The sequence below is a fragment of the Alosa pseudoharengus genome, unplaced genomic scaffold (assembly GCF_046254945.1).
Source record: "Alosa pseudoharengus isolate Yale_2024_CS ecotype anadromous, Long Island Sound unplaced genomic scaffold, YU_APseudo_1.1 YU_APseudo_1.1_scf_4, whole genome shotgun sequence".
NCBI lineage: Eukaryota > Metazoa > Chordata > Actinopteri > Clupeiformes > Clupeidae > Alosa > Alosa pseudoharengus.
Genome location: NW_027468774.1, coordinates 40,934,908 through 40,962,896, shown reverse-complemented (window position 1 = coordinate 40,962,896; position 27,989 = coordinate 40,934,908). Strand labels below are relative to the sequence as shown.

Genomic DNA, 27,989 nt, shown 5'->3' with positions numbered 1-27,989 from the left:
CACACACTAAATAATGGCAATAACTATGTAATTCCAATACCATACTCATAGGCTACCCACTGAGATATACATACGTCCTAACATTATGTGCAATACAACGAACATAAACCAGGTTTGTACTGTTCAGTCTTTTCAGTCTAATAGTTGTTTTGTTTTGAATATCGAAGCGCACACTATGACAGACGCTCCAGACCGGGTCTAGTGCTTCCATAATGGCCGCCGCTTTATTGTTCATATCGCCCATTGTGTTCCCATGCAGCGCCATTTTACATCCAAGCAGGAGCCCGCTCGGCCACTTGGTTTATAGTGCATGCAGTAGCCTACATATAGAACCGAATTGTGAGTGTGTCCTTTGGTACATGGAGAAAACAGTTATGAGTCTAAACAGTTGGGATTTAAAAAAAATTGGCAAGGCTAAGAAAAAATGATTAGCCTATGGTTCTACATTGTGCACTTAAAAGGCATGTTCTACATAGGCTTCTCTGTTGCATATATGCACTATGATGAAGAAACCTGCCTTAGCATTTGGCTAATTGCTAACTGCATGCAGCCAAGAAACTGCCTTTCCATCAGTTAAGACCCGCATAATGCATTTCTCTCTCTTCAAAATATATGTAAACCTATATGGTTTAAAGAAAATGTCATAGCCTATTCCACAAAGTCTTCTGAAGTATTTCTTATTCAGTCTTTGCCAACGGAGATACAAACTGGAATCCAGACTAAAACGAACCATTTTGATAAATCTGCTACCTAATCAATTTATGAAATTATGCTGTTAATTGCCATAAAAAATAGTATTACAATATAAGGACATGTTTTATGATAGACCTACATTAAACAGGCCTAGTGTAGTGCTATTGCTTTCAACGTGCATTATATTATTGTCTGTTAAAACCCGATAATAACGTCAGTGCATACAAATATTAACAGAAATATTAGCGCTAACCCAATTCAATTTTATATTTTTTATACACTTTTACAGAAGGTGCTAATAATCTAAATATTTCCATATAGGCCTACTAATGGTGCGAGAAAAATTATTCTACATGCAAGGTGCAATTAAATCACACTTACTCCATCTTATAAAGGTCGTTTTTATTTCAACTATGAAAATAATGTACAATAAATAATCTGAAATTTGCTATTAAAGAATCTCAATAAATAAACTAGTTCTAAAATTCTTCAATAGGACTGCCCAACCAGGAGTGAATTTCTAAAAGCAGTTCAGTCTGACACAGTTCCTGAGAAGTCAACGATTGAGCTTAACTGGAAAAATTCCCAAATGTTATGCAGTGAGCACAAACTGAGCACACAGAAAATTAAAAGGAGATAAATACCTGAAATTTCGACAGGGGAAGTCCGGATGGGATTTCGATACGATTAAAACATAGCAATATTGTCAAATAATAAACGTGTTCGCTCCTTTACCATTCAGCGCTTCAATAATATTGTATTCATAATTAAACCCAAGATGAAAGGATATTTTCTATATAAATTTGCAGGAATGTTGCAGTCGAGAAGAATTCAAAACATTTTAACACGGCGACAGTCTTCAGGATTCTTGAGTTATTGGTGCTCTAATTGTTCTTACTGTCCTCCATTAGAACTGTAAATGCTGTAAATCTATTGTACAGAGAGTGCTCGTGAATAAGTCAAAGTCCTCTTCGGAGAAATCTACTGGACTGTCTAGAGAGCTCTGCAGACTCGGCGACAAAGCGTCCGAAATCTGCAGGCATGAATCCCCAGAAAAGAAATTCAAATCGGGTAGCGAGGCGGCGTCCTGTGGCTCCGTAAACGAGTGATCCGAGCCAGATGCACGGCCCTCGCCTATTGTTGCAGGGTTATCTGCAGTGGGCGTTGTGTATGGGGGAGAGTGGACAGCTGTATCAGAGGCAGATGCAGGCTCTTGTCCGCTCGGCTTATTCTCCTCGGGCGTGGGTTGCTTATTGTCAATGCTGTTTGTGTAGGAGGCTGTTGAGCCGCATGTCTCGGTTTCCGATGCCGCCGCTGAGCCAGAGCCCGAACCAGACGCTTCCAGGGGCTGGCTTGAGTATGGCGATGCGACGTCGGTGCCTTCCAGAGGCTCGTACCCGTCAGGGTCGCCCTCTTGGCCCTCTCTGTGGTGCGTCGTTTGGCGCTTGTGCTTCATCCGCCGGTTCTGGAACCAAACTTTAACCTGTCGCTCAGTTAGATCCAGCAGCGCGGCGATCTCTACCCGCCGAGGCCGGCAGAGGTATTTGTTGAAATGGAACTCCTTCTCCAGCTCCAAGAGCTGAGTGTTGGTGTAGGCTGTCCTCAGTCTCCGGGATCCACTGCCGTTGTCCAGCCCGCCCTGCGCCTCTGGAAACACCAACACATGACACAGAAATAAGTATAATACATCAGACTAATGGCACAGTTAACTCGCTGCTGAAAGCCCCAACAAATGACGGGGCAAGCAATAAAAATCCCAATGCGCCATAACCCATTGCTTTGCGCCCACTGCGTTAGCCATGGCTGCAGAGCTATGCTTGTCTGTATATCAGCTTTGTAATGTACACCCGTGATTCCACCAAGTCCCATATTTTGTTTTGTTCCACTGCCTCCACGTTATATACTGACATCCAACATGGCCACCCCAAGCCCCGAGACATGGTTATGAATATATATCATGAAGACGACGCTGACACAGACTGCGATTAAATCGTTATTCTAGATTTACCATGTGGAATTGGAAGAAAAGTAACTTTATCAGGAAGAATGTGCACACAATCACATCCTCCTCCAACAGAATGGGGGAGGGGTGTTTAAAGATTATAGGACCTTGTAATCACACTATGCGTTTTACATTTAACATGATGACGATGATCTATCATTAATTAATGTTCGATTATTAATATAAATAGTTGCAGATAGCTGGCCATTTATCGTCTCCATGTAAATGACTAAAGGTGTTTTTGGCTTAGCTTTGAATGAGAGACTAGCTCATGCAAAGCAATACTGCAGCTTGATGCAGCATCTCGTTCGACTCATGTTTATGACACACCGACTGCACACATTTTAAGACATAAAATAACACGTATAGCAATCAGCAAACTGAAAATAAATGTATGGCTTAATGACATGCTGTGCAGATGCAGATTCAGAGTTTTCTGAAACAGGACCACAGTTCACCTCCGTGACAGACAGCCACCCAAATGCGTAAAAATTAAAATGAAAAAGGGAATAAATGTTCATAACATGATCCACATTCCAGTACAGACCTGTCGGGGACTCCAGTCCCACGTTGGCATACCCGGAAGATGCAGGCGAGGGGGATGAGGCAGCTGCTGTAGCAGGTCCGGGTTTCGTGCACTTTTTCGAGGATTTCTTCTCCTTCATCCATGGGAACTCGTGGGCCAGGGTACCGCCGCTCGCCGCCGGGACCGGGCCCTGCTGCGGCTGCGGCGTCCGGAGCTGGAGGCCATTGGAGGTGCGCTTTTGGCTCCTTGGTCGCGCCTGGTTGCTTGTGCAGGGGCTCAAGCTGGGTATGGTGTGCTCGAAAGGAGGAGGAATTACTGTCGAGTCCTTGATTGATGAAGTTTGAAATGACTCCAGGACAGCGGGGAAAGACGTCAGGCACTCAGCGAGGGAAGGCTGGCTGTTTATGAACCCAATCTCCCTCTCAAATTCAAAATTCATAGCTTCTCTTGGTCACAAAGCGGACGGCGATATCAAACAGCAAAAAGAAATAAAAACGAGAGATTATTTGCGCCCCGCTATGGCGTATTTGCGGGCTTTAATAATTGTGTATATTGGTGATATTACTAGCGTATGGGGACCTTGGTCTACTAAACTGAAGACTATGGGCGAAATTGCAGCCAATTCCTGGTCACGTGACCAAACATAGCCAATGGGAACGCGGGGCCTGGTGGCAAAAGAAAGCATTATTTTCACCAACTGATCAAAAATATCTTGGGATACAGGATTTGTTTGTATTAGCAGGGGGTAACCATTTCGTTAAAAAGGTGGCCGCTTACCATGTGTTCTGTCATAGCTGTTTCGTGTGGGTGTCTAGGTGATGGACCCTTATGACAAAGAATGAAGATATGTGCGCATTGCTTCTGGACCTCGGTGATGTAATTCGGTCGCATTAAGTGATTGTTAAAAGCGCATCCACAATATGGCAAACACTCAAATCTTTCTAGCACTGATCATTAATCTTCAAAGTTTTGACAACAGTAGCAGACAATCAAGCTGTCGATATGTAACTTTGCCCACACAAAATCTGTTTAATGTCGTGGCCCCTTATGAGGCTACTTAGTCTTTCTTGGATGAAATGCCAAATACCCGTTACTTGACCATAAGAGAGCTCATTCTAAGCATAGTGTCTTGGTGAATTTGTGTTTGTACGCTTTGTAACGGGATTGTGGAAAGTGGAGATACAGGTCAGTGATTCACATCGCAATAGCCTATAGATTTTCTGAACATATGATGTAATAAAACGTAGCCATAGTGGTCATAGAAATAATGCAATGCATATGTTTAGCCCAGTGTGTTTAAACTGTCTATGTACTTTATGGACAGGGCCTCATGTATTATAACCAGTGCGAAGTTTTCACTCCTTGAAAAATGGTCGTCGTGTTTACTGGACTGACTAAAAGTTCACTGAGAGGTCGCGTTTACAACTGGGAGTACTCGGTTAAGTGTAACAAGAAAGGGGTTTGTTGACTTTAAGATGCATTTCAGCAATATGCTGGTTAAAGGGAGAAAGTAAAAAATAATCTTGCACTACATGTAATACTTAAAAACTCTGGAAGTTAACAAAGGCATTGTGGGAAAGAGTGGATATTTTTAGAATCGAAGTCGTGAAATAACAGCGGTGATCAATCTTAGCCCCAGCAAAAGGCTTGACAGGAGAAGCCCTCAAGAATTCTTCTCTTTTACTCCAAGAACACAACAAAGAAAACGACCTCTCTTTGCTCAGTTATCGAGTAATGTTTTCCCTTAACGTCTTTCTATATAGTGACTTAGTATTAGCAAAACAGAAACACCGATTGTCTGAATGCGTAAAAGAGAACCCCGGTTGTAATAATGTGTGTTCGTTGTGGATTTAAAAAAAATCTATTTTACGAATTTATAATTTAAGGGAGACACAGGGAACACATGATTTTCCAGGGGAATCTGCGTAGGTGGTTATGGTTTTTCACATGAGATACAAAGAGGGTAGCAGGCCACGGCGGAGGCAGAGGAGGTCAAATCACTGCGAGGGCCTCCACCATGCTGACTTGGGCTGACTACGCGTAAAGTAGGACAAGAGAACTGTGCTGTTTATCTCTCCAGCAATCGGGCTGACTTCAGTTTTTTTCACAATTTTGGAATTTCTTATTTTGTTTCCAAGAGGAACGGCCCTTTCCTGGATTTATTTGCGTCGCCCACATGTCTGATTGCGTCGGTAATTATCATTATAGGAGAGCTTTTGCATTGTTTTACCTTCGGTTGCATGTTGAAAACTATCAAGTGTTCAATTAGTCAACGGTTGCGATAGAAATTGTGTTCACTGCTGATAAAAATGTACTGGAGTGTTTTCGTGTGTTGCAGTGTAAAGCGGCTGAAATGCCATTTGCCTTTCGACTCTGAATGCCTATTCTTGGCTATTTTGCTTGGGTACCTTACTCCGTTGAAGTGCAAAAATCAGCCTAAAGTAATACAAGTAGGGCAATGTTCATTACAATGTTCATGAATTTAATGGCATTTTTTATTTGCCAAGCTCTGAATTATGATTGAGAAGTGTACTAATTATTATTATTGTTGTTGTTGTATTACTATTATTATTTATTATTATTATTATTATTATTATTATTATTATTGGTATTATTATTTCTACTAGGCTAATACCACTGCTACTGTGGATTGAATCATTTAGGATGATATATCTGAAATTGTAAAATATTTCATTGTATTCTAGGCCTACATAGGCCCAAATCATACGTTTTTCGAATAAAAAGCAAAATAATGAATGTTTGGAGAACATTTCAGTGTGTTCTTGCTCAAACACAGTTAACCATTAGCAGAGTTTTGGAAAGTATTAAGTGCATCATGATAGAATGGTATCTTTAGCCAAGTTTGGATTTGTGTTACCCTGAGATCACGTGACTTTTTCAGGCGCGGACCCGAGGGCTCTTTCAGCGGTCTGCTATTGCCACGAAGAGAGACAGAGCACATGCTCCCATGAAGTGTGTGTGTGTGTGTGTGTGCGTGCTCGCGCGCGCACGCTGTTGGCTTGGTTGGTTGTGTGTGGGTTTTTTATCTTATGTTTAAAGGAACAGATGTAGAAGTGAATAACATAACATTTTATTAAAGAATTGCTCAACAGACAACTCTTACCAAGAAAAAGAAAAGTAGCTACAAAGGACAAAAGAAGTTCTCAAAAAAGTGTTCTATACTTCGTCTAATTCTCGACTATGCAGGAACGGTTTGATTCCGCTTCCTCGCCCCCTGTACAAGTCAAGACATAATTTATGTACAAGGGTAACATAAACTACTTGTCTCTAAAATACAACAACTAAAAATTAATTTGTTACAATGACAAGAACACAACGTCTTTATAACAGGTAAATACTAAAAAAGTACATTTTTTTTCTTGATATAAATACATGGGGGGATAAATAATAGAAAAAGAATGTATTTAAACTGGCTATAACAAATAAATATATATTTATGAATGTTCACTTGAACACACATACCGAAAGACGCTGATTGGAGGTCTTCCATTTCAAAATAAGATTTATTTTTCCTTACCCATCAAAATGTAAACTCTAAGTGCAACAATGATGCCCAGCCAAGAGAGCATTAGCGTAAACTGAGCCGTCTACCGCTCTCTGCTTTCCCGGACATGCATTTTGTTCAAATATACCCTGTTTCCACGTTAAGTCAAGACATGAGAAAATGTGGGCTTTTCGCATTAGTGGTGGCTAATGTAAGTGAACCCTAAAGATTGGAGGGGGTGGTTGGGGGAGGGAGGGGTTACACCGAGTTGAGAGGAAGAGGGGTGGGGGGGGGGGTATGCCTGTGTACTACATAATTTCTCAACTCTTTTTTTTACCCTGTTCCGATGACACAACAAATAACAATATCTTTTCGGTGCATTGCCCATGGAAGTTGGTAGCACAACTTTTATAGGACAGCATAATAAGTAACCCTATAACCCAGTACAAAAGGGAGGTACACTACTTTGTTTTCCTAAGCGAGCAGCAAACAGTCGCTTGGTGATTTGTTATTTGACCAGAACCGATTCAAAAAATAACATGTTAGTGAGACGTTTGAAAAGAGAGGTAATGTGAAATAAAGGGAAGAGAACCAAAACAATCCAGTGGTTTACTTGCACCAATTCCATGTAGCATACTGCTTTCTTAGCTCCGCATACTGGGGGAGTTATCCATAGACTATGCTGGACAGCCATGACGTCAGCATTGGTTTTAATGCTGACGAGGTACACAAATAGTTACGGTGATGCAACGGGAGTCACAAGAGGTCACACGGTAGTTAATTTTCCGTACAACACATCCATTATATCACCTAATAATTATAGTCATCAATTCCTCACTGGGCACGCCGTAGAAAAGGGAGATCTGTGTGAAATAAACACTAATGTAAACTATTATGACAAATGGTCTTACACTTGATGGAGAGACAACATCAATACAACGGTCTATGAACACGCAAGAAACCACTGGATCATCTTTTTCAACCCCATTGCATCGTCCCATGGGTTAGTGTTTTTTTTTTATTATTCTATTCACTTATTCCAAACCTGCTACAGATGCGTTAACTTGGGTGCTTCCTGGATTCTACCCTGAGAAGGATGGTGAGCTGACAGATCCGTGTATGTTGGATGGGGGTCACACGGTCCATGATGCTGGCTCGCTGACATCTGCGTAGCACCGTTGTAGTCCATGTTGCCCGACTGGTGGTGTGGCAGGTGATTGAGACCGTACATGGATGGCCCGGTGGTGGGCATCCCATCTACGTAGTTCCCTCCAACGTACACAGGACTGCCCTGCATGTTGGGAGTTCCGTAGCTGCTGTTACCCTGTAGCCCGTGCGGGTCGTACTCTGGCGCTGTGTTGCCATATTTTTGTTGCGAGGGGCAGCTTTTCATGGGGTTTTGGTAGGCTGAAGACATGGCATATGCGTTTTGATGGGGCTTATTGAAAGATGGCGGAGAGGGGGCGTCATAGCTGCCTGCCATTGAGTGCATGGAGTTCATGAAGCCTGCAGAGGACTGCATGGGGAGGGGTGGGCTTCCGGTGGGGGACGGTCCACCAGAGGAAGAGCCCATGCCTTTCGATTTCTGATCTTTTTTGTACTTCATACGCCGGTTCTGGAACCAAATTTTGATCTGCCGCTCACTGAGGTTGAGCAGGTTTGCCATCTCCACGCGGCGTGGTCGGCATAGGTAGCGGTTGAAGTGGAACTCCTTCTCCAGCTCCACAAGCTGTGCGCTCGTGTACGCCGTGCGCGCTCTCTTGGAGGCGGCCGAGCCCGGGGGGCTTTTTTCACCGCCACTGCTCTCTACAGGGGTGGGAATGAAATAAAACATAATTACTACACGAGTAAATTGAATGCATCTTTCTCTAATAAAGCAGCCAACGAAACTTATCCCCCTGATATTAGTTGTCAACACTTCATAACTTTGGCATTTATTAAGCGATGAGAGCCCCAACATGACTCGGTGTATGTAAATTGTATTATTTCCAAAGCCCACGGCCAGAATGGTGTTGGGGTGATATGAAGACCACTTTCACTGTTATCATGGGTAGTTTGGAGTATTACCCAATAGCACAAACTCAAACTAATTTCAGAAAGCCTGAATGTTTGACTGCAAAGCAAGGTGCATTTGTCTGTTACAAAATCATACTAACGCTTCTTGACATTCGTCAAATTAAATGAGCCAGGGCGTTTATCTCAAGATATGTACAATCTCAGTGCGATATCGCCCTTTCAGATTAAAAGAGATAAATTCAAATCCCTGCGTAATCCTGGCGTTTAGTAATTCGTTTATTTTCAAATGCTCATCAAGAGGGCGTAACACTCTTGATTTTGCACTGTATAAATAACGGGATCTTTTTCCACAGACAGTGATTGAAATGGTGAATGTCTGATACACCCTCTTTTGTCTCTGTTCTCAGGCTAATAAGACTTGGCTAACATCTGTCTACAGCACAAGGAGGCAGGTGGGGGAGATGCGGGGGAAGGCAGGGGGATTGGCACACACCGTTAGCTGAACTTGCACTGGGAGAGCTGTTTTTTTGCTTGGTGTTCTGCCTCGACTCTTTCATCCACGGGAATATCTGCTTGCTGATGGTTGGATTCGGGGGCAGAGAGGACGACTTGGGGGTGCTTTTAGCTGCTCCCCCACCGTTGCCTCCACTGCTGCCCGGCTGCTGTGCTGTGGAAGAGGTGGAAGAGTTGACGGGGTTCTGGGGAGGGGAGACCTGGGGGGGCGGGTGGTGCTCAGGTGGTAGACTGGGGCGCATGCAGCTCCCGTTTAGCTCCTTCGTCTTGGTGTGCTGCTGATTGGCGTTGTTGCCAAGAGACTGCAGCGAGCAGGCAGACCTCTGATAGTCGCCATCGAGGTGCGCTGAGGACTGGAAGGCCGGTTGAGGGGCATCATAGCCGAAGCCATTGGCCCCTTGATACGAATAACCTCCATAAAGCGTCGAGTTGTCGTAGTAGGTCGTTTTCTGCATTTCCAAAAGTCGTGTTACCGGCTACCAGGGTCCTGACGACCTTCTGGAAGAACATTGGCACCAGGTGTCACGTGACGGTCTCTTTCCAACGGCCTCTTGGAAGCTGACCTAAAAGGTTATAAGAATCACATAATAAGAGAGGCTCTGGATAAATCCATCTTACTCCATGAAAGGCGCCATGACATGAATTGAGCCTTCCCACAAGGCGAGTTGCAGATGCTATGTCAGCTTATACTCTGCGCTCTTTCGCCCTCCCCACACAACCATAAACACAGCCTAACACATTGTCCTATACTTTAAAAAGTTCATTTTTTTGTTAATCCGTTAAATTAAGTAAATGAATAAATAATTTCGTAATTGTGTGTTGTGCCATTACTTTACGTGGAATCATGTTTAGTTTCTGAGGAATAATCATTGGGAATTATCGTTGCTACAATGTCTTTAATGTCATTAAACTTAATACAAACCACATTTCTGTTGTCTTTCTTATAGCAGTCATGTCTGTATGAGAACAATCCAGTTGAATGAACACTGCATCATTAATAATTTAGTGTATTGGTTGATAATGCTGAATGACTATTAATACTAGACCATATACAAGGCTATTAACTATTTAAATGTTACCTACTGATTACACCAGATTGATAATGACTGTACATACTACCATTATATTGCTATAATATCGTTAATTTCAATGTAATAAATATCATGCTTGGCTATATAGCTTAACACCAAACTATTTATCAGACAATCGTGGAAGATGTTTCTAAAACTTGTTTGTAACAAATTGCCTGTGCTTGTGCTAGTGCTGCAGTTCAGACGAGTGCATATGTAACTCACAGAGCATTTCCTTTAGGTTTTCTCCGGTTACACTGAAATGTAGCCTATTTAGACAACATTAAAAACCAGAAAAACCGGCACCAATGTCTCTGTGGTGAACTTTGTTTGTGGGCCTCCGTCAAAACAAAATGGAAGATTGTCCCTGGAAGCTTTTGGTAGGTTTGATTCATGAGGTTTGTACGACCAGAGAAGACTACGTTAACCTATGAACTACTCGACCACCTCTTGTTCTTCCAGAATTGGTGGATAGCCTACAAGACGCTAAAAAACTGCTACAATAACTAACAAACACTTGCCTTTCATTTGCAGCGACAGCCCCATTTACAAATAACGCTAGATGTGTTAGGCTAAATCTAGAACATCACCTTAACAGTAGGCTATAAACGGGAACACTTTTAATTCGGTTAAAAATAGTATGTATATGTTCAGTTGGTAATAACAATTAGGCCTACTTGAGAAGCTATTTACCAAAATTCTGTTTTCTATTGTCTACAGTTTTAGTACTTGTCCATCTTATTGTTGTTTGATGAAATAATCATTGTTAACCAAGAGTCAATAATGCTGAATTTATATTCATACTCAATAATGCTGTATTCAGTGCACTTGCATTTCATAATCTTATATTTTAAGACCTAGCACAAAAGAAAAACTCTAAAAACTGAGTCATTTTACAATGCCAAGTGGACGGTTCTCTGCCTCGAAAATGTAGCCTATATCGTGCCCCCTTCCTTTTTTCAAAATAATCTGGAAAAAAAAAACTATTTCTAATTCTACATGACTGATAAACCAGAGGATAGCCCTGCTAGTTCGCACATTATATATAACACACAATATTAATCCTCTGACCAAATCTAAAGGTGGGTAAATTATTCCCACCTCAGTGCCGTCAATGTCGTTACACAGCTAACTGGCTACTGACGATTGGGCCTTAAAAAGATAAAGATGCATGTTTCACTTTCAATGAATAATATTTTAAAAAGAGTAAAGGAATAAATTTAATGGCAGCTGTGTGTAGCCTATCTGCTTGACTGGGAATTCGAGCTACAGCTTTTGGGCATCAACTCTCAACACGTCACAAATGTCGCTCATTTATCTTTCCAGTGGACGGGCGGAATCCTAATTATTTACTCCAAGGAATTGTTCAAGGGAGAGAGAGAGAGCTTGGGTGAGTGAGTGAGTGAGTGAGAGGGGTAAAGGGAGAAACACAGCAGGAATAATAGATATTAAATCATATCGCGGTTCCATTAAATGGGACACGTAATGTCTTGGCCTGCTTGTTACGGTAACGCAATAACTAACTTTCCTATAGATTCGTTCCTAATACAATTATGGAGTCCGCGGCAGACGTACAAGGAGCAGACGAACCCCTGAACGTCAACAACAACAACAAGGAGAAGATGGGCATATGTCTGAGTGGCGAGCTCGTTTAAAAACGAATAAAACATACACAGCCTACTGGAACCTTGCTTAGCACGGAATAAGCAGCATTTGCACATAGGTTATGCTACCAATAGCACACGGAGGTAGAATCAAAACAATAACTGAATAGCCTACAACCTATGTCTCTTTGGTCCACACATTCACATTGGTTGGTTGTGAGTAGCCTTTATTTCAACGAAGCAGGCCCCTGCTGAGCGAATTCGATATCAAACGAAATAACAGCCAAGTGTCAATCGCAAACGTTTGGGCAAATGGTGACAAATCGGAGAGAAATAGAGAGTAGCGTAGCAACGTCGCTCAATAGCATTAAAGCTACCTCAGCCCCGGGCTTGAAAATAAACGCGAACCCGAGCATCAAAGACCGAGAAATAAGATATCTCCAAAAATGATTCCCGCGTTGCTTTACAAACAAATAAGAGGCAGAAAAAAATGAATCCGTTGGATAGGGATTCAGAGGGGAAACGAGGGGGTTGCTGCGTGGAAGGAAGCTTAAAGCATTGTGAACTCTTCTTGAACCGCGATTGGAGTCATATGGTCATAAATCACTGGGACACACACTCCGCCATTCACAAACTGATAGCCTATTTCAGACCAGCTTACCTTAGCCTCTGAAGAGGGAAGCACAGGCAGTCATCATATATTTTTCACATTCAGCCACGGCGCAATCAATAAAAACGGGATCCCTCCGTCCCTTTCCTGTCTTGATATTCGCAGCGAGCGAGCGTATGATGCCGGTGTCTCGTGGACGGCTGCCCCGCGCCTTAGTCCGGGCGCTCCTGGACGGATCCCCTCGGCTTGGGAAGGGGGGAGACGGTCTGGCATGAAAGATCTGAGGTATGCGAGGGGCGCTGCGAATGGACAGGCAGCTCAGCTCCTGGCCGCCCCGTCGACTGGTACGCCCTGCTCGCTGATAACAATGGCCTCAGATTTCCCCCTTTCTCTATCTCACGGTGCAAACCTTAACATCATAATCCGACCAGAGCTCCGCTTCGCTGTCACGTATCCCCGTCGCATTTTTGCCCGTTTATTTGTGGTGGTTATAGTGCCGATTCCAGTCCCGTCTCTCCCTTATCCTTTTAGCGTGTTATTGTGTTGTCAACACAAGGCCTTTGCAGCTATTTGGAAATAACGGGGCATGCTTGGAGCGCCAGGCGCGGGAGTTAATCCCCATGTAACAGCGTCACCAGTGAGAAATTATGCTAATTGCAGCCGAGTGGGACAGGATCTGGGCCTACGAGCAAAGATCCAGCGCCAGGACTTTTTTATTCACTTGTCTCCCAGTTAGGTGTCTAGGCTATGCTAATATTGTTTAGTACACGAAAGAAGCGCCGTTTTTTCTCCCTCACTCCACTAGTCTATATTGAATTACCAGGAAGTGCGTCTCCAGCGCTGGCTCCTACTTGGCTCGAGGCAGAAACAGCATTCTATCTGTATTGTTAATATTTCATCACATGGCCCCCAACACACCCAACTAGTAATAACTAATGCGCAAAAATGAGAAAGGGTGGGGAGGGGTGACAGAACAGGAGAACAGACAACAGGCGTACTGGTGAACGAGGGAGGGGTGAAAACAAATCAGTAAAAAGGAAAAAGGAGAGATAATGTGTGATATTTAACAGCTAGGACGAGTCAATGCCACATAAGTCTTTGCAAAAACTTCGATAGCGAGTCCATGTTAAAAATTCAAGAGGGCACTTCCTGTGTTTTCTCGGCATATGGGAACTTCTACAAACGTGGGACAAAAAAATTAAATCAACATTGGAAAACAAGAAAGAAAAGACGAGAAGGAAACGAGGAAGAAAGCTGGCGCGAGACCAAAATGGAAAAGAAAATATGGAGGTGTTTTGGAGACATTTTCTCTCCTCACTGTCTCTCACCATTTTTTCTCTCTCTATCGCTCTCCCTCTCTCTCTCTCTCTCCCTCACACTTCCTATCTGTACGCTCTTGCTCTCTCACCATGTCTCCCTCTCCTTTTCTCTCTCTATTTTTTGTTATTCAAGACACTACACCCATCTTTTTTTTGCCTGCGTAAGATTTATGACGACTATCACCCACGGCAGCTGTAAACAAGGAACTTTAAAAAGATGCATTCGGTGTATTTACTTGAAAAGAGTGAGTCCAAACGGTGTAGGAGGAAGACGTGGGACAAAAATGTAGGTGTCTGCAACTTTCTCCTAGGCAGCATTGTTCCTTATTTTGCAACTATTGCTAAACGGATTAAATCAGCAACCTGAAAGATTACTAATTAACTCAAACGAGCTAGAAGAGATGAACGTCTTTTGAATCAGCACATTTAGATTTTAACCACCCACTACACCATTGGAGCTAAGTTGTGGTAAAATCGAAATGTTCAAAATGAATTTTGGAGTACAGCTCTCAGAACCTTGAGAGAAGAGTGTTATTGAACAATATTTTAGGTGATTTTAAAGGATGGCAAAGGACTGGTATTACCCTTTTAAAAAAGAAGCTAACAGAGAAAGGATATACCTTGCAGTGGTGGACAACTCCAAAAGACGCAAATATGTTGTGCCAGGAAACAGCATATGTTCTAAAACATCACAAGGAGATGAAAAGACGAATATGTTTTGCCAAATGATGGATTAGTTGGAGGAATTTAAGCTTTTCGCGGTTTTCATGTGATGCTGCACTGCGTGGTTGTATGCTGTTTATGTTGTTTGTTGAAATCGTAGAATATATATGCTTTTCTTTCAATAATCTAGATTTCATGTTTTGTGTCTGTATTTGAAATGGGTAACGTGTGTTAAAATAACAGTAGGCTATAGGCATCGCTGTACATCCATTGGTTATGCATATGAAGGCAAATGAAGAATCATTATATAGGCTACTGCTAGATTATTCAACTTCTCATTAGTGAATATTCTCGAATGTCGGGGCTACACTGCAGGCTATAGGTCACATCCATAGGACTATCTGACCATGGGCCATCTACCATTATAGTAGTTTGAAATCATACAATAGCATACAAAAGTCACGACAGTAACCCGTGAAGAATAAAAGCAAATTCATTGTGTGTACATGAAGATAATATCATAAGAGGTCTTTAACACAAGCTGTAAAATATTTTGTTTGTTTGTCTGCAATAATAATGAGAAGCCTAACACAGATCGGCAAATAGCAGTTAAAAGATGGAAATCTCACCATGGACTCAACAACCAAAATATATTCTCAAATAGGCTATGCAATATGTTCAAGTGCATGCATTGCTCGTATATTATGAAATAATTGTCATCAAATAAAAAGGATTGTAAGGCTATTATGGACCATCATTTTTTCGTTCATCGTTTCCAATCGCTTCAATAAAAGTCATGTCCTCATATTTACCTCTCCTGGGTCAACATTATCACATGTGAGCTATCAATGCAAGGCCATCATACAGTTCAAATCAATTCAACAGCAATGGTGCACTAGCACATTGGTGTCATATCACCCACCGCACTCATGCAGGATGTTAGCAAAAAATATGAATCAGAGTCTGGTGTACTTACCGATATAATGTCCTTTATCACCACTTGCTTTTATGCGAGAATGCAGCTTCCAGATTATAGGTAGGAACTGGAAGGCAAGGGGAAAAAGAGAGAAAGATGCAATCAAAGAAGGTCGCCGAAAATCCAATACAGTGCATACGACCCCTTGTAGACAAATCGAACACAAAAGCAATCTGAGATTGGGCCATGGGTGACAGACATCGTTAACCTTAAATTATTCTCGAAATATACGGAAGAAACGCGAGGCCATCGAAAAAATCACCGAAAGCAGCGCAAAAGCCACCCCTCTCGATATTGATTTTAATCGTTTATTGAGTTACATATTATATTTCTGATTAATCCGCGTTTCGAGTCTGACTGCTGGTACTGAGATGCATCTGCTCTGCTGTTTGGCTAGTGATTGAACTGTTTCGGAAATGCGATGAAATTTTTCATTCGGTGACCTACATTTCCCCATATGACTTAACAGTCCACATTCTACGGCTTTGTTTCGCATTAAAATATTACTGGAGCCTTTACAAACAGTAGAACTAACTCAAAGACTGGTGCTACTGGCTAATGTAACTAAGTGGATTAACATAGCCGATTATTTCGATGGTTTTTTTTTTTCGTTCACAGACCATGAAAAAATATGATGACCATTGGCCTGAATGGATAAATCGCATAATGTATAATAATGATAATAGGCTAATAATAACCATTATTATTATTGTTATTATTATTATAACAATAATAATAGTCATTATGATAATAATTATGTTATGAAATGTTAAATAGTAACTCACAAATTCTCCCAACAGGAAACCTTTAAACGAAACAAATATAAAATGAACGAAAGTAAACACCGAAAAGCAATCCCAGAGAAAGCCATAAAATAACAGAGGCATCATTCTGGAAAAAATATAACTAAAGCCCAGGCATATGCTGCCCTAATCCCAGAAGGAAGCAAAAGTGGACCGAAAATGACTATATACAGTAGAGAAGGCCCAAGTCGAAATGAAATCAAATGGCCTTGCTGGTGTGCATAGTAGCGCTTATTAAAAGTGGAATAAAAACGTTGGACGCTCCCGTTCGCCGGCTCGTGACAGCTACCCCAAACACATAAATCAAAACGAGGATTCCCCGACCTCCCCGACTCTGCGGCCTATAGCGCTATAAAGTTATTTATTGCATCCCCGCACTCACGCACGGCGTTGGCTCGCGTCCATCCCTGTCGCCCGGCCTTGTTTTGAACGCCACGCGGGTAGTTTTTGAAAGATTTTCGGTACCGATAGCTCGTCGGCGACCCGGAGCCTAACTGGACTAACCTAAAGTTACCTACAAAGTGAAGGGTGCTCCAGCCCCCGCAGCTAGCCACGCTGAGCTCTCAGAACAAAGGGAGGAGGCAGCTCTTAGCAGAAGAGCTGATGAGCCAATTTTAGTGGGAAAAACGGGGAGAAAGGGAGCCAGGGAGTAACGAAATTCAAGACAAATCAGGGCTAGCTTTTCCTAGATGCAACGAATATCCACCGAAAAGCGTCGTTTAGTGGGCAAGGTATCGAAGGAACCGAGAAGAACAACAGTGGGATTTGGCCGCCTGATTTCTGCAGGGTTTGCAACAAAGGCGCTCCTGCATAATTTATCAAAATGCATATTAAGTGGATGCACAGGCATTAGGGAACTGGGAATGTTTGCCTGCTCGAGATTTTCAATATAAACACTGCGATAGCCGAATCCCACTGCACATCCAATACACATGGAAGCACACACAGAGACAGAGCCCTGGGCACATAACAAACTGTTTTTTACCCCAACTTTATTGTCGAGGTTTTTTTTCGGTGTCTCTCTCTTGCTCTCCCTCTCTTGCTCTCCCTCTCTCTCTATCGCTCTCTCTCTTCATTCTGTAGAGCTGCCGTTATCACATCATTCCGTTAGGATAGTCGTCATGCCCCTGCCTTGTTCCTAACGGTGCCTACCAGCGCCCATGCTTAACCGTACCCCATGAAACCCCTCTCCTTGTGACATAATTTTCAAAAACCGCTGCATGCTCCATGTAAACACGAGCAGGCAGTCAGAAACACGAGGAATAAACAGGGAGAGGCGCGCGGCGTGGCTGTGTCGCGCTTTGACAGATTGGTACTGGGTTTGCAGTGTGACCTTTTGCGTCGAGGAGCAATAACTCACCAGATTAATGATCAATCAACGGAAGTACTTTGGAATCCCCTTGTAATGTCTTATATTTATGAATTAATCCCGGCCCTGTCGTCCCAGGCTTTCAAAGAGCCCGCATGGTGCCTTCTGGAAGTCAGCGAAACGCCGACCTTATCCCATTTGCTGTCTAATTACCAGGCGGTTGGGAACAGCAGAGTAAGAGCCTGAGAGAACCACAGTCAGTGAGTCCAGAAGGCCCCTCACCAAATCCAAAATAATACTCTGAATGATTCGCTCACGTGACACGCATACGTCAAAACTCTATCGTTTAGAACTAATTCGGTTACTCTAACCTGATTTGATCTTTCATATAAAAATAAGGCCGTTTTTTCAGCTTTTTTTTTTTTCGAAATTTGTTGCCACTTCAACTTTTGCCCCAATTCTGGAGGCACCACCCTCCAAAAATGGCCTATTTTCTCCCGCTATCTCTGTGAAGGTGCGCTTTCATCAGCTCCATTTGTAGAATTCCAGTGCCTTGAAACGTAATGAGCTCGAACGACGGGCAAGCCCCAAATGGCGACCAGTGAATTGTTTTAAACGAGGAGAGGCACAATATATCTTCTTTTCTCTCCCATTCTGGCGGATGACATGGGACTTTCAACACCAAGGACTTGAGAGCTAGAGCGGTGAATACGCGAGGCCTCTGCATCCAATCTCTGGGCGATAAAAGGGGGGGTTTCTTTGCTCGCTAGCGAGTGAGAGAGCAGGGGGCTTGGTTTTTTACACCCACGCAGATAGCCTTCTACTAAAGATCTCCGGATTACAATTAAACTCTCATTTGAGCCCGCCTGACCTGCGCGTTATGGCAGTATCGATCCCAGTGGAGTTGCCAGTCAGCACACAGGAGTCAACGCATATTTCCTGGAGGTGGAATTGTGGTACCTGTGTTGTTATTGTATTTTTAGAGTTGTGCTAATGACGCAGACTTCATCGAGCACTCCAGTTGTAGCCTCTTGATTCAGCAATAAAAATTAGTGATGGTGAAAATAATTTTAGTTGACCACGCTGACTGCAAGCCGCATGCAAAGGTTTGTTAGAGCATGGCGAGGAACTGCAACAGCAGTTTCCAGTTCTCTCATCTACATGCATGGATCCTTAAGATGTGGAGGTCTATAGCAGTCTCCACAGAAGATGAGCATTGCCTAGTACTAAACAATGAGAATGCTCACAGTCAGTTTTTTTGGTGAGCCAAGTTAATTTTTACTTGACATTAGGGTCTTGACGGGGTAATCTTTAACTGCCTTTCAAAGGAGGCATAGTCTGGAGTGAGTTGGGGGGGGGGGGGGGGTCACTATGGGCCCTGCACTCGGGACCTGAAAACTGCCAGCCTCATCAAATAAGATAAGACAAATAGGCGATATTGGTCATCAGAAGCTATGTTCTTGCTATATGAATTTCCCTATATATATATATATATATATATATATATATATATATATATATATATATATATATTGGTTTTGTCCAAACACTTAATAGGAAATTGCATTGTTGAAAAACTAAAGGCCCATTCTTAGACATGCAGCACAGCATCCAAAACATTGTGGTGTATAATAATTACAGTAACATTGTCACAACAGCTAATGATGCAAAGTGCCCCAGGGATGTAATTGTTGAGACCGGAGCATAATATGAATAAACTGTGCTCCATGCAGATACTGTCAGATACTGTCGTCTTGCACAAGTACCTTCACTTTCACTTCTCCCCGGTGCTATGCCCAATGTCAGTGATGTATGATAAAATCGATTAAATGATAGCCACTTAAGAGTTTTGTGGTTTGATTGAGGCCGTTCTCTGTGAAGCGTAAACCGCTGGGTCACTTTTGCATTTGCTGGAGGGCTAACTACATTTTAGACAGCACATGGGCAGGAATTAATTCAGGCCATTTTTGTCCCATATTGTGAGCCTTATAAATAACTCCATACCATTCGGTGAGCCTGGCGAACGGTTGCGAGAGGGACCTGACCTCCAATTTGGCAACAAAAGGAGTTTCCTGTTCCAAAGCATGTTGATACTCACCCAAGCTACGGGCTAGGCTTGGCTCTAATCCTTGTGATGCTGTCATACCACTTAGGTTACATGTGGCAGAAGGTTTAAGTAAAAGTGATTGAGGGCAGCGGCTGTTCCAGTTGCATCTGCAATTTGGTGACTTCATCTCGGCATGAGATTAAGATTAACATAACGCTTGTTGAACGACCATAATTCCTATGAAAATGCAGGTGGTCATATATTTAGAGTATTATGAAATACTTCTATTTAGAGTAATGTGAAATATCAGCACAATGGCGCATCACTGGTCTTAACGTCACTGAAGTATTTTCTGGGTCGAACGCAGTTGGGCATGTTACGTCTGAGTATCTTACATGACCTCTTCAATGTGTTCCACATTCTATCAAGGTTATGGCCTCTATGTTCAACGCCATAGCGAGATATGATGAGGGTGTAACTGAATTTAACATATGTAAAAAAAATAATAATAATAATCCCACTTCCATGTGTGTGATCTTCAGAGTTATAGAGGAAATCTCCAAGTGTGTTTACATGTGTTATACGCAGCATGACCCAGCAAAACTTTGGGGAAGATAATAATTCAACATAAACGTCCCAGGGAGAGGGGGGGGGGCACATTCGGATTACTGGCATCACTTTATACTACTGTGGTGCCTTGTTTTAGGTTTGTTAGGAAAAAAATTACAAAAATAAATGCCAAATGTGAGGTTATCGCCAGGCTTGAATTTTGGGGGATTCCTGCAGCGCAGATTGGGACAAAAACGCGCGATTCCAAATTGAGAGCTGCTAGAGTAAGCAATCCGTTGTCGGGATCATAAATCATGGAAACATGTGTCTTCTTTTTACACCCTAGCTGCAAGATCCATTCACTTAGTTCAACTCACCCAGCAGGTCTACACTTAAGGCTAACTAACTTGTGTCGTCTCATAAAACTTTAGGCGGCTTGGACAGACAGAGCTCAACAGAAGATAACTGAAAAGGAATCCAGGAGGTTCATAGAGGAGGGAGGAAAAGATACAATGAGTTAAGAGAGAGATAGAAGGGAAATGAGTAAGCTACACCTTCCGCAGCTTTGGTTACCTATTTGAGGGCATCTGTCTTCGGTTCTAGAAAGACAAAAAAGTTTGCGAGCTTGGGCACACCCAAGGATGGCTCCTGCCTCGGTCACACAACGGATAATTAATGACTTGTCTGCAGAAATGCTTTGGACACTCAAAGAAGAGTCCAGGCACCCGGCGTCAGTTGAAGCCTGCAAACCTTACCTGACTTCCAGCACTCCTCTCGGTCCCGTAAAAATGGATAGGCGCGTGTTTAGGGACTTTATGTTCAAGACACGCATGGAATACTTGCTTTGTTTGTTTCTCTGTTACCTTGGACGCACTAATTCTCACGGTATGCTACAGTTGGCATGGTTGTTTGCTGATCTCCACGAAAATCAACTAGAAACAACAGCAGTAACGCGTTTTGAATCCACTAGCCCATCTTGACAAATGCGAATGATTTACGTACTAAGACACGCGCGCACACACGTTGGAGCACTACGTGGGCAGAGGACCTGTCCGAACGCCTCCGAAAACACGGCTTTTGCTCCCCTGAATTCCGCGCTCCGACCGCGGCGTGTGATTCACCGGGCTCAGCAGTTGTCAACAGGCGAAAGATTCCACCTCTACCTTCTAACTCTTTTTCTGTCTCTCGCTGCTAGCGTGGAGCAGGGAGGATTGACACGGTGAACTAGTGAACCAGTGGACTGACAGGACACACAGGGTGGAGAAGGCAGCGGGGTTCGTCTATCCAATAGGGAACTACAAGGCTCCGTGGCCGACACATGGGCCATATGGCCATTACAACCTGCGGGCTTCTACAAGGGTGAACGCGGTCAACCTCATTCCGATAGCAGTCCATTTCCTGACAAATTCCTGTTCTCTTTATAAGTTTTCGGCAGTCCTATTAGTTCGCGAATAACACTAGAATATTTTTTTTACGCACAAAAAAGAATAAAAGATCACTTAATTCCGATACTTGAGAGGATAATTTAAATGTATTTAATGCGAAGTTACCTTTTTGGGCACTATTTGGCAATATTATCATTCCCCTTTAAATGTTCAAACCTACTTAACTTTGTTTGCAAATGAGTCTTTTGTGTGTACATATGTAGTCTACCCACGCAACAAGATCCCCACGAGTGCCCTTTTGCTCTGGTTTTCTTTCTGTCTTTCACACACACACACACACACACACACACACACACACACACACACACACACTAACAAAAGCGGGCAGAAAGGAGATACATCGTCTACAGTTCAATTATAGCGATTCAGAAGTGCAATGATAGTATCCGGGCTATTCTTAGCCATCGCACATAAAAAGCTACTCGTTCTCCCGTACATTTCCGGCTCGATGCTCTTATCGCTGCTCTCCATGCTCCTCAAGCCGGTGAAAACCCTCCGCGCAGTCGCTGGATACCTTTTCGCCGGTCATTTTTCATGCGCTTTCAATCGCTGCTCTCTCAGACCGTTATAAATTAGCGTGAGGTTTCGTATTGATTTATTTCCAAACTGGTAATCATTCCTGCATTACGAGGCAGGGGAACACCTGGCAAACCGGCCCCCTGCCCTCCTCTGCAGGGGAACACAGACGCTTAGAGACAGGTCTTGCACTTTTACCACCCCAATTACAGAAAAAATAGTTGCCAAAATAGCAGGGATGTGGATGTTTAGAGGAATACTCAGATATGTTGGTATATATTCCGATTATAGCGAACGATATGATAGGTATGTGGTCAAATCAAGCCTAATGCTTTCAATCTTATACAGTCAGTCATTATTACGGATTTTGCCTTTGGGGTAAACAATTCTGAATCATCACAGTGCTTTGTATTCTCCATTTGGAGAACAACTATAAGTCAGAAATACTGTAGATATGTAAGACTTTTCCGATGGTTGACTGATAGCTTTTGTGCCTTTTCTCAAAATGTGACTACGTCATTACAAAGAATATTGTTTTATTCGAAAGCATGTTCTATATTAGCCTATTATTGCCATGCACAAAACTTGGCCCAATAGGCCCAATATATAAGAACTATGCGGGGTCTCCTCGACTGTTCATTTCGAGTGTGTGTGTGTCTGTGTGTGCGTGTGCGCATTTTATTTCATATACCAATTTATGTATTTTTGTCTACATTTGTATGCATATTTATGAGTTTTGCCTAGATTTTGTCGTTGGAATATTGATCATTCTAATAATAAATAATAATTTTACCAAGCATGCAAACTGTGTGCTGCTTACACGCTTGATCTAATATGGTCGGCTAATGAATGAGAGCAACCAATTATAAAGAATACTTGCACAGTTTTTTAGTAGCGTCCATGCTTTAGTTGTGAACATTTAGAACCATACAATATGGCTGCCATACGTGGATGTATTGTTCCAAGTGGTGGGAAGATTAGTTTACATTGTCTCCTCTAGAGCGTGGGATTACTACACTGTTGTCTAACATTTAAACGACAAACAAACAAGACCCCCCCCCCCCCCCATACCCACAGAAACGGTAGCAGACGTAGGCCACTTTAACCAAAGCACGGTTTCAATTATAGGACCTATTCCAGGATTACTTTGTGTTAAACAGTCTATAGCCAACGTTTAGATAACTTTTGATCTTTTATGTCGAATGATGATGTTACATTCTTTTAGATGGGCAGGGTTTTCCCATTCATATCATGCCGTGTTTTGCCTGATGTATGCAAATTCGCATGAATTATATATTGCATCTTTAGTTATATAGCCTATAAAGATTTCAGGGCATTTAAACGCAGCAAATAATTCTGGGTTTATATATTAATGAAACAGTAGCCTGGACGCTGTGCTGCTGAGTGATCCTTTAGCCTTGTGTTCAGGGCTGATATGGGCTACTGCCTCTCTGTTAGAATCCAACGGCCTGTCTTATGATGGCGTTTTGAATCATTCATTCCACTCACCACTGTCATTGAATTGTGAAATCAGATATGAGGCGGTTTTAGTGAGCTCGAGTGATGTCCTGTGTGAAAATGTCTTCTCTTCTCTCCCCCTGCGTGTCCACCGAAATGAGCTTGGATATTGTTTTTGACACAGCGCCGGGCAACGAGAAGCGCGGCTGGAATTATACATTTTGAAAGTGCTGCCCCTCGCTGCTGCTCCCATTAATATTTGATGGGATCCACAGAGTTCTTCTAATTTTGCTATACAAAGGTTTACACTACCAAGGCGGAGAGGAAGACCAGGAGGCAACCACACAAAATAATACCTGTCATTATGTGAGATTCATAGAAATGTTATTTGAAATTGTTATTAATATTAGACAGAATATTGGTTCTAGTAGCATACCTCTAGTACTGATAGGCTATTGACATTATGATACAATGCCTTGTTTTTGAGAGAAAATAAAGAATAAAGTGAATAACTATAAAAGCTACGCCTCTCCTCTTATTATGTTGTCTAGAGAGGTAATGCCCACTATAGCATCACCGTACCGTACAAATATTGCCGCCTAGCCAAAATAACATTAACGCGTCATAAACTAGATTTACCACTCTTGGAGCCACACGTTTTGTAAACCTCCCCCTCCTCTCAGGTAGCAAAAGCTCCACAATGAGCTGGATAAATTAGACTGATGGTGCTTGAGCACCCGGTTGGGGTTATTTATGACCTTTTTTTCTACAAAAGTCCTGCACATAGTTGATACATACGCCTGTTGGAATAAAAACTAAAACTGCTGCCATGAAAGCTATACAACAAGGTTTAGAAACATCTATATTATCTCTGGTAAAGTCGAGTTTCATTCGGGTCTGTTACAAGTTTCCCACGGATCTGGAAGAAACAGACCAAAATATTCGATTATCTCAGAACAAAATCAGTTAATCCTTCCTGGACTGGGCGTATTGAAACTCAGTAGGTCGTTTTAACTGTTCAGCAACGTTCTTCTGAAGCCTCTTCTACTAAGGTTGCCTTCCAATTAAGTTTTTCCTCCTGTGTCGCAAAAAGAGTTACAACCCAGGTATGTAACCTCTGGCTATAAATCTCCAGGCGGGCTCTGGCGCTTTTATGAGATTTACATGGCGGCGAGGCGTTCCCGTTTTGGCAAATTTAAACAAATCTTCCCTTAATTGGTAATTGTATATGCAGTAACTCAAGACCTGCAGCTCTTTAGCCTTTATTTCAGCTTCAGAGCCATTGCATGTAAATCTCCCGCGATAATCAACTCGAGGTCGAGAATGGGAAGAAAAAGGAGGGTTTCACCCGCTATGGAGGATGGCAAGAGGGCCGGCAAGTAGCGAGGAGCCAGGGATCTCTTCCTCATTCCCGTGTATCATCGCTCGCTCATCATTTTCCCAGCGAAATGATTTATCGCAGAGACGGTCATAAACAACACAACTCCCTCACAAACACACAATGGCAGCCCCGCTGCCACTGACACACAAATCACTATAAATCAAGCGAAGTAGCTGAATGAAAATAGGAGAGGGACATGCTGCGGAAGGGAAGGAGATGGGATGGGGGACAGTGAGAATCCTTTACCGCTTAAAAAAGAAAATATACAACATGATATCAATGGAGCACAAGTGCAAATCTATGACATGTAATATCAGTCCTGTTACCACAACCGAAGTCAAACAATGGGATGGGGGTTGAGACGTGCATGCACGATGACAAGGTATGGCAAAATGAATATTTTTTGACATATTTACCACAATATCACAAACGGCAAATAATTCATGGACTCGGGCAAGCCCGGAACGTTGCAGCAATGTACGCGCAGGGAAGTGGCGTCCCCCGTTTCCGCTATACTCACAATGTCCACACGCTGAGGTGCTCCCGTCCAATTTTGTTTTATTGCAGCCTCCGCGTGTGTCTGTGCCTTTCTTTTTTTCCTCCGCTATAGGGCTTGTTTTTAAAAGGACAGTTGAATTTCACGTCAGACACAGGGAGACCATGTCTGCGATATTCCTGACGAATACATATCTATTCTGCAACCACTGCATTAATTATTTAATGAATCACGTGACCACGAGGGGGATGGGGGTGACTCTCCTTGCAAGCTCGCGGGACCACTCTACCTCAGCGGTACAGACACTCACTTTTATCTTGATTTTCTTTGAACATAAATGTATAAGAAAATAAAATGATACATCACCGTTTTCCGACCTGAAGCTGCTGGCGAAATAACTTATGTATTGGCAGTTATGGTAAGTATTAGTAGTGTCATAACCACGTTCTGAATGAACTCGAACTAAGAGAAACTTGGATGTCTATTTTGCTTTCTCATATCTATATTTTCATAAACCTGTATAATTTCGATACATATTTACGATATCTAAACATTACGTCCATAGTTTTTTACTGGTGTCTTAAGAAGTGCAAGTCTTGTAAAGGTTTTCATCTTGCTATCGCTTCGTGCTCAGTGTAATGTCATCTTGTCTTTTCTATGTCTCTAATTGAATTAAAGTTTGCAAAGCAATTGAAACTATGTAGTCATTTTCTGCACTAAATCATTGTAGGCTGGACTCCAGTTCGTGTTAATATCACTGATTACGGAAAGTTTCATAAACACCATTATTATACTGGCTCCTTTGTGCTCATGCATGATGTTACAGTTTTTGAAAGATATGTAAGAATTTACGCGTGCACTTCTGATGCGTTTGGTCCCAACTCAAAGTGCACTGTGATCTTCTTGTGGACTCTAAATGATGGTTATAGCCTATAGCAAAAGGGAGTTCATTTTCACGGGGACCGAGAGAGATAGGCTTTTAGACAGGTAGCACGCGGCAAAAGGGTGAGTTTAGCAGAGACCCCGCCGTGAGCTCTTAGCAACAATAGTTTTTTTTCCTACACTGAGGCACAGCCACGCTCTATAACAGAGCAGAACAATGGACCTAGGGCTGTGTAGAAGCAACGAGTCGACAGAAGACTCTCCTGAAGGTCAAACAATAGCTCGACTTGGTGTGCTTCAAAATCTCAGAGACTTCTACATTGCATTGCATTGCCTTGCCTTTCCCTTTCTCTCTCTTTCGCGTAAACAGAAGCAAAACAGCTTAGGGGGAGATAACAAGGAGGAGGGGAAAACAAGACTCACTTTCATCCCACAGAAAGTAATCACTATCAAACGCAATTACACTAAATATTCTGGGGGAAAGCCAGCAGCACTAGGATAAGCTACGATAAGCTTTGTTTGCAACTGAAACCAACATCACGCTGGTTCTATCAAGGCGTTGAATGATCCCTAATGTTTGGACCGAAAGAGCAATGGAAAAAAGGTGCAATAGTGAAATTATAAATATTTTAATCATTCGTTAAACATATCTCGTCTATATGCAGACAAGCCTGATGTAATGTCATTGGCTACGATTTTGGATTGGGTGACATCCCTTATGCGCCCTTGAAATGCCACAGTAGGCTATACTTATTATTGTGTGTATTGTGTATTTACCGTCATGTGAATAGAGACAAAACGAGTATCAAAACGTGGAATGGCTATGTCATTTTAATCAATCAAACTAGCCTAACATTAATGCTATTAATTGCTAAAAATACATTCATTACAAAAATACAGTAGGCCTAGTAATTACCAATAGCGTTCAACTGTTCAATTCAAGTAATTACAAAATGGTTTAGAGTCACGAAAACACTATACTCGTACAGATCTTTGCAGGAATGGGTGGTACATATATGGGAAATATTGCATGGGACATTTTAGATAGACATAGTATGTACACTATATTTACTGACAATGAAAATACAACAATGACGCGGGGGAAAAAAATCACTCCCAAATCGACATTCATTACATCCTCATTCTATGGGTAATGCAGCTACAACTAGGCTACTGCTACTTCCATAACTGCTATTGCTATAAAAGCCTATGACTAGTTCTAAAATTAGTTACCTAATAATAATAATAATAATAATAATAATAACAACAATAATAATAGAACAGTCAGTGTAAATTGCTTTTGAACAGAGTCGCTGTAAACATAACCCTTTGCTGAAGGCTTGGTTTACACAGGCGAATGGAAAATGATTTACGGGCCGAACATCTCTTCTTTTATTGTGGACCGTAAATCTGTCAAACCCGGCAGGGCGCGCGTAGTCCGATTTGAAATATATTCTGAAAGACACGCACTCCCTCCACGGGCAAACAGCAACCGAGTGTGTGTCCTCACCTAACATTAGTAGGCTAATATTTTTTTGGAACAGCTGGGTCACTGACCAATGTTTGATATTTAGCTGAATGTAGGCTACTGATTTTTGTTTTGTTT

The 27,989-nt window shown here is 42.3% G+C and overlaps 2 protein-coding genes across 13 annotated transcripts in view; both read right to left on the bottom strand.

Moving 5' to 3' along the window:
* Positions 1-1,086: 1,086 nt before the first annotated feature.
* On the bottom strand, positions 1,087-4,421 carry hoxb2a (homeobox B2a). The gene is made up of 2 exons (XM_076266315.1): positions 3,243-4,421; positions 1,087-2,340 (listed from the first exon to the last, which is right to left on the bottom strand). The coding sequence occupies exons 1-2, from the start codon at positions 3,658-3,660 to the stop codon at positions 1,601-1,603; spliced, it is 1,158 nt and encodes a 385-aa protein (XP_076122430.1). The 5' UTR covers positions 3,661-4,421; the 3' UTR covers positions 1,087-1,600.
* Positions 2,255-27,989, bottom strand: part of hoxb3a (homeobox B3a) — a 37,085-nt gene continuing 11,350 nt past the window's right edge. For 3 of the 12 annotated variants that reach the window (XM_076266306.1, XM_076266308.1, XM_076266305.1), the window contains 3 exons: positions 15,498-15,564; positions 9,236-9,818; positions 6,297-8,532 (listed from right to left, as the gene is read on the bottom strand). In XM_076266306.1, coding sequence (XP_076122421.1) covers positions 7,775-8,532; positions 9,236-9,710 — 1,233 coding nt within the window. In that variant the 5' untranslated portion in view covers positions 9,711-9,818; positions 15,498-15,564 and the 3' untranslated portion in view covers positions 6,297-7,774. The other 9 variants (XM_076266314.1, XM_076266310.1, XM_076266304.1 and 6 more) reach the window with 9 other exon arrangements.

What these genes read in the sequence shown, in the direction of transcription:
- hoxb2a (XM_076266315.1), bottom strand. Translation starts at nt 3,660, where the DNA reads ATGAATTTTGAATTTGAGAGGGAGATTGGGTTCATAAACAGCCAGCCT. An exon ending in GGGACTGGAGTCCCCGACAG is followed by an intron (nt 2,341 to 3,242) that starts GTCTGTACTGGA and finishes TGGTGTTTCCAG; the next exon opens with AGGCGCAGGGCGGGCTGGAC.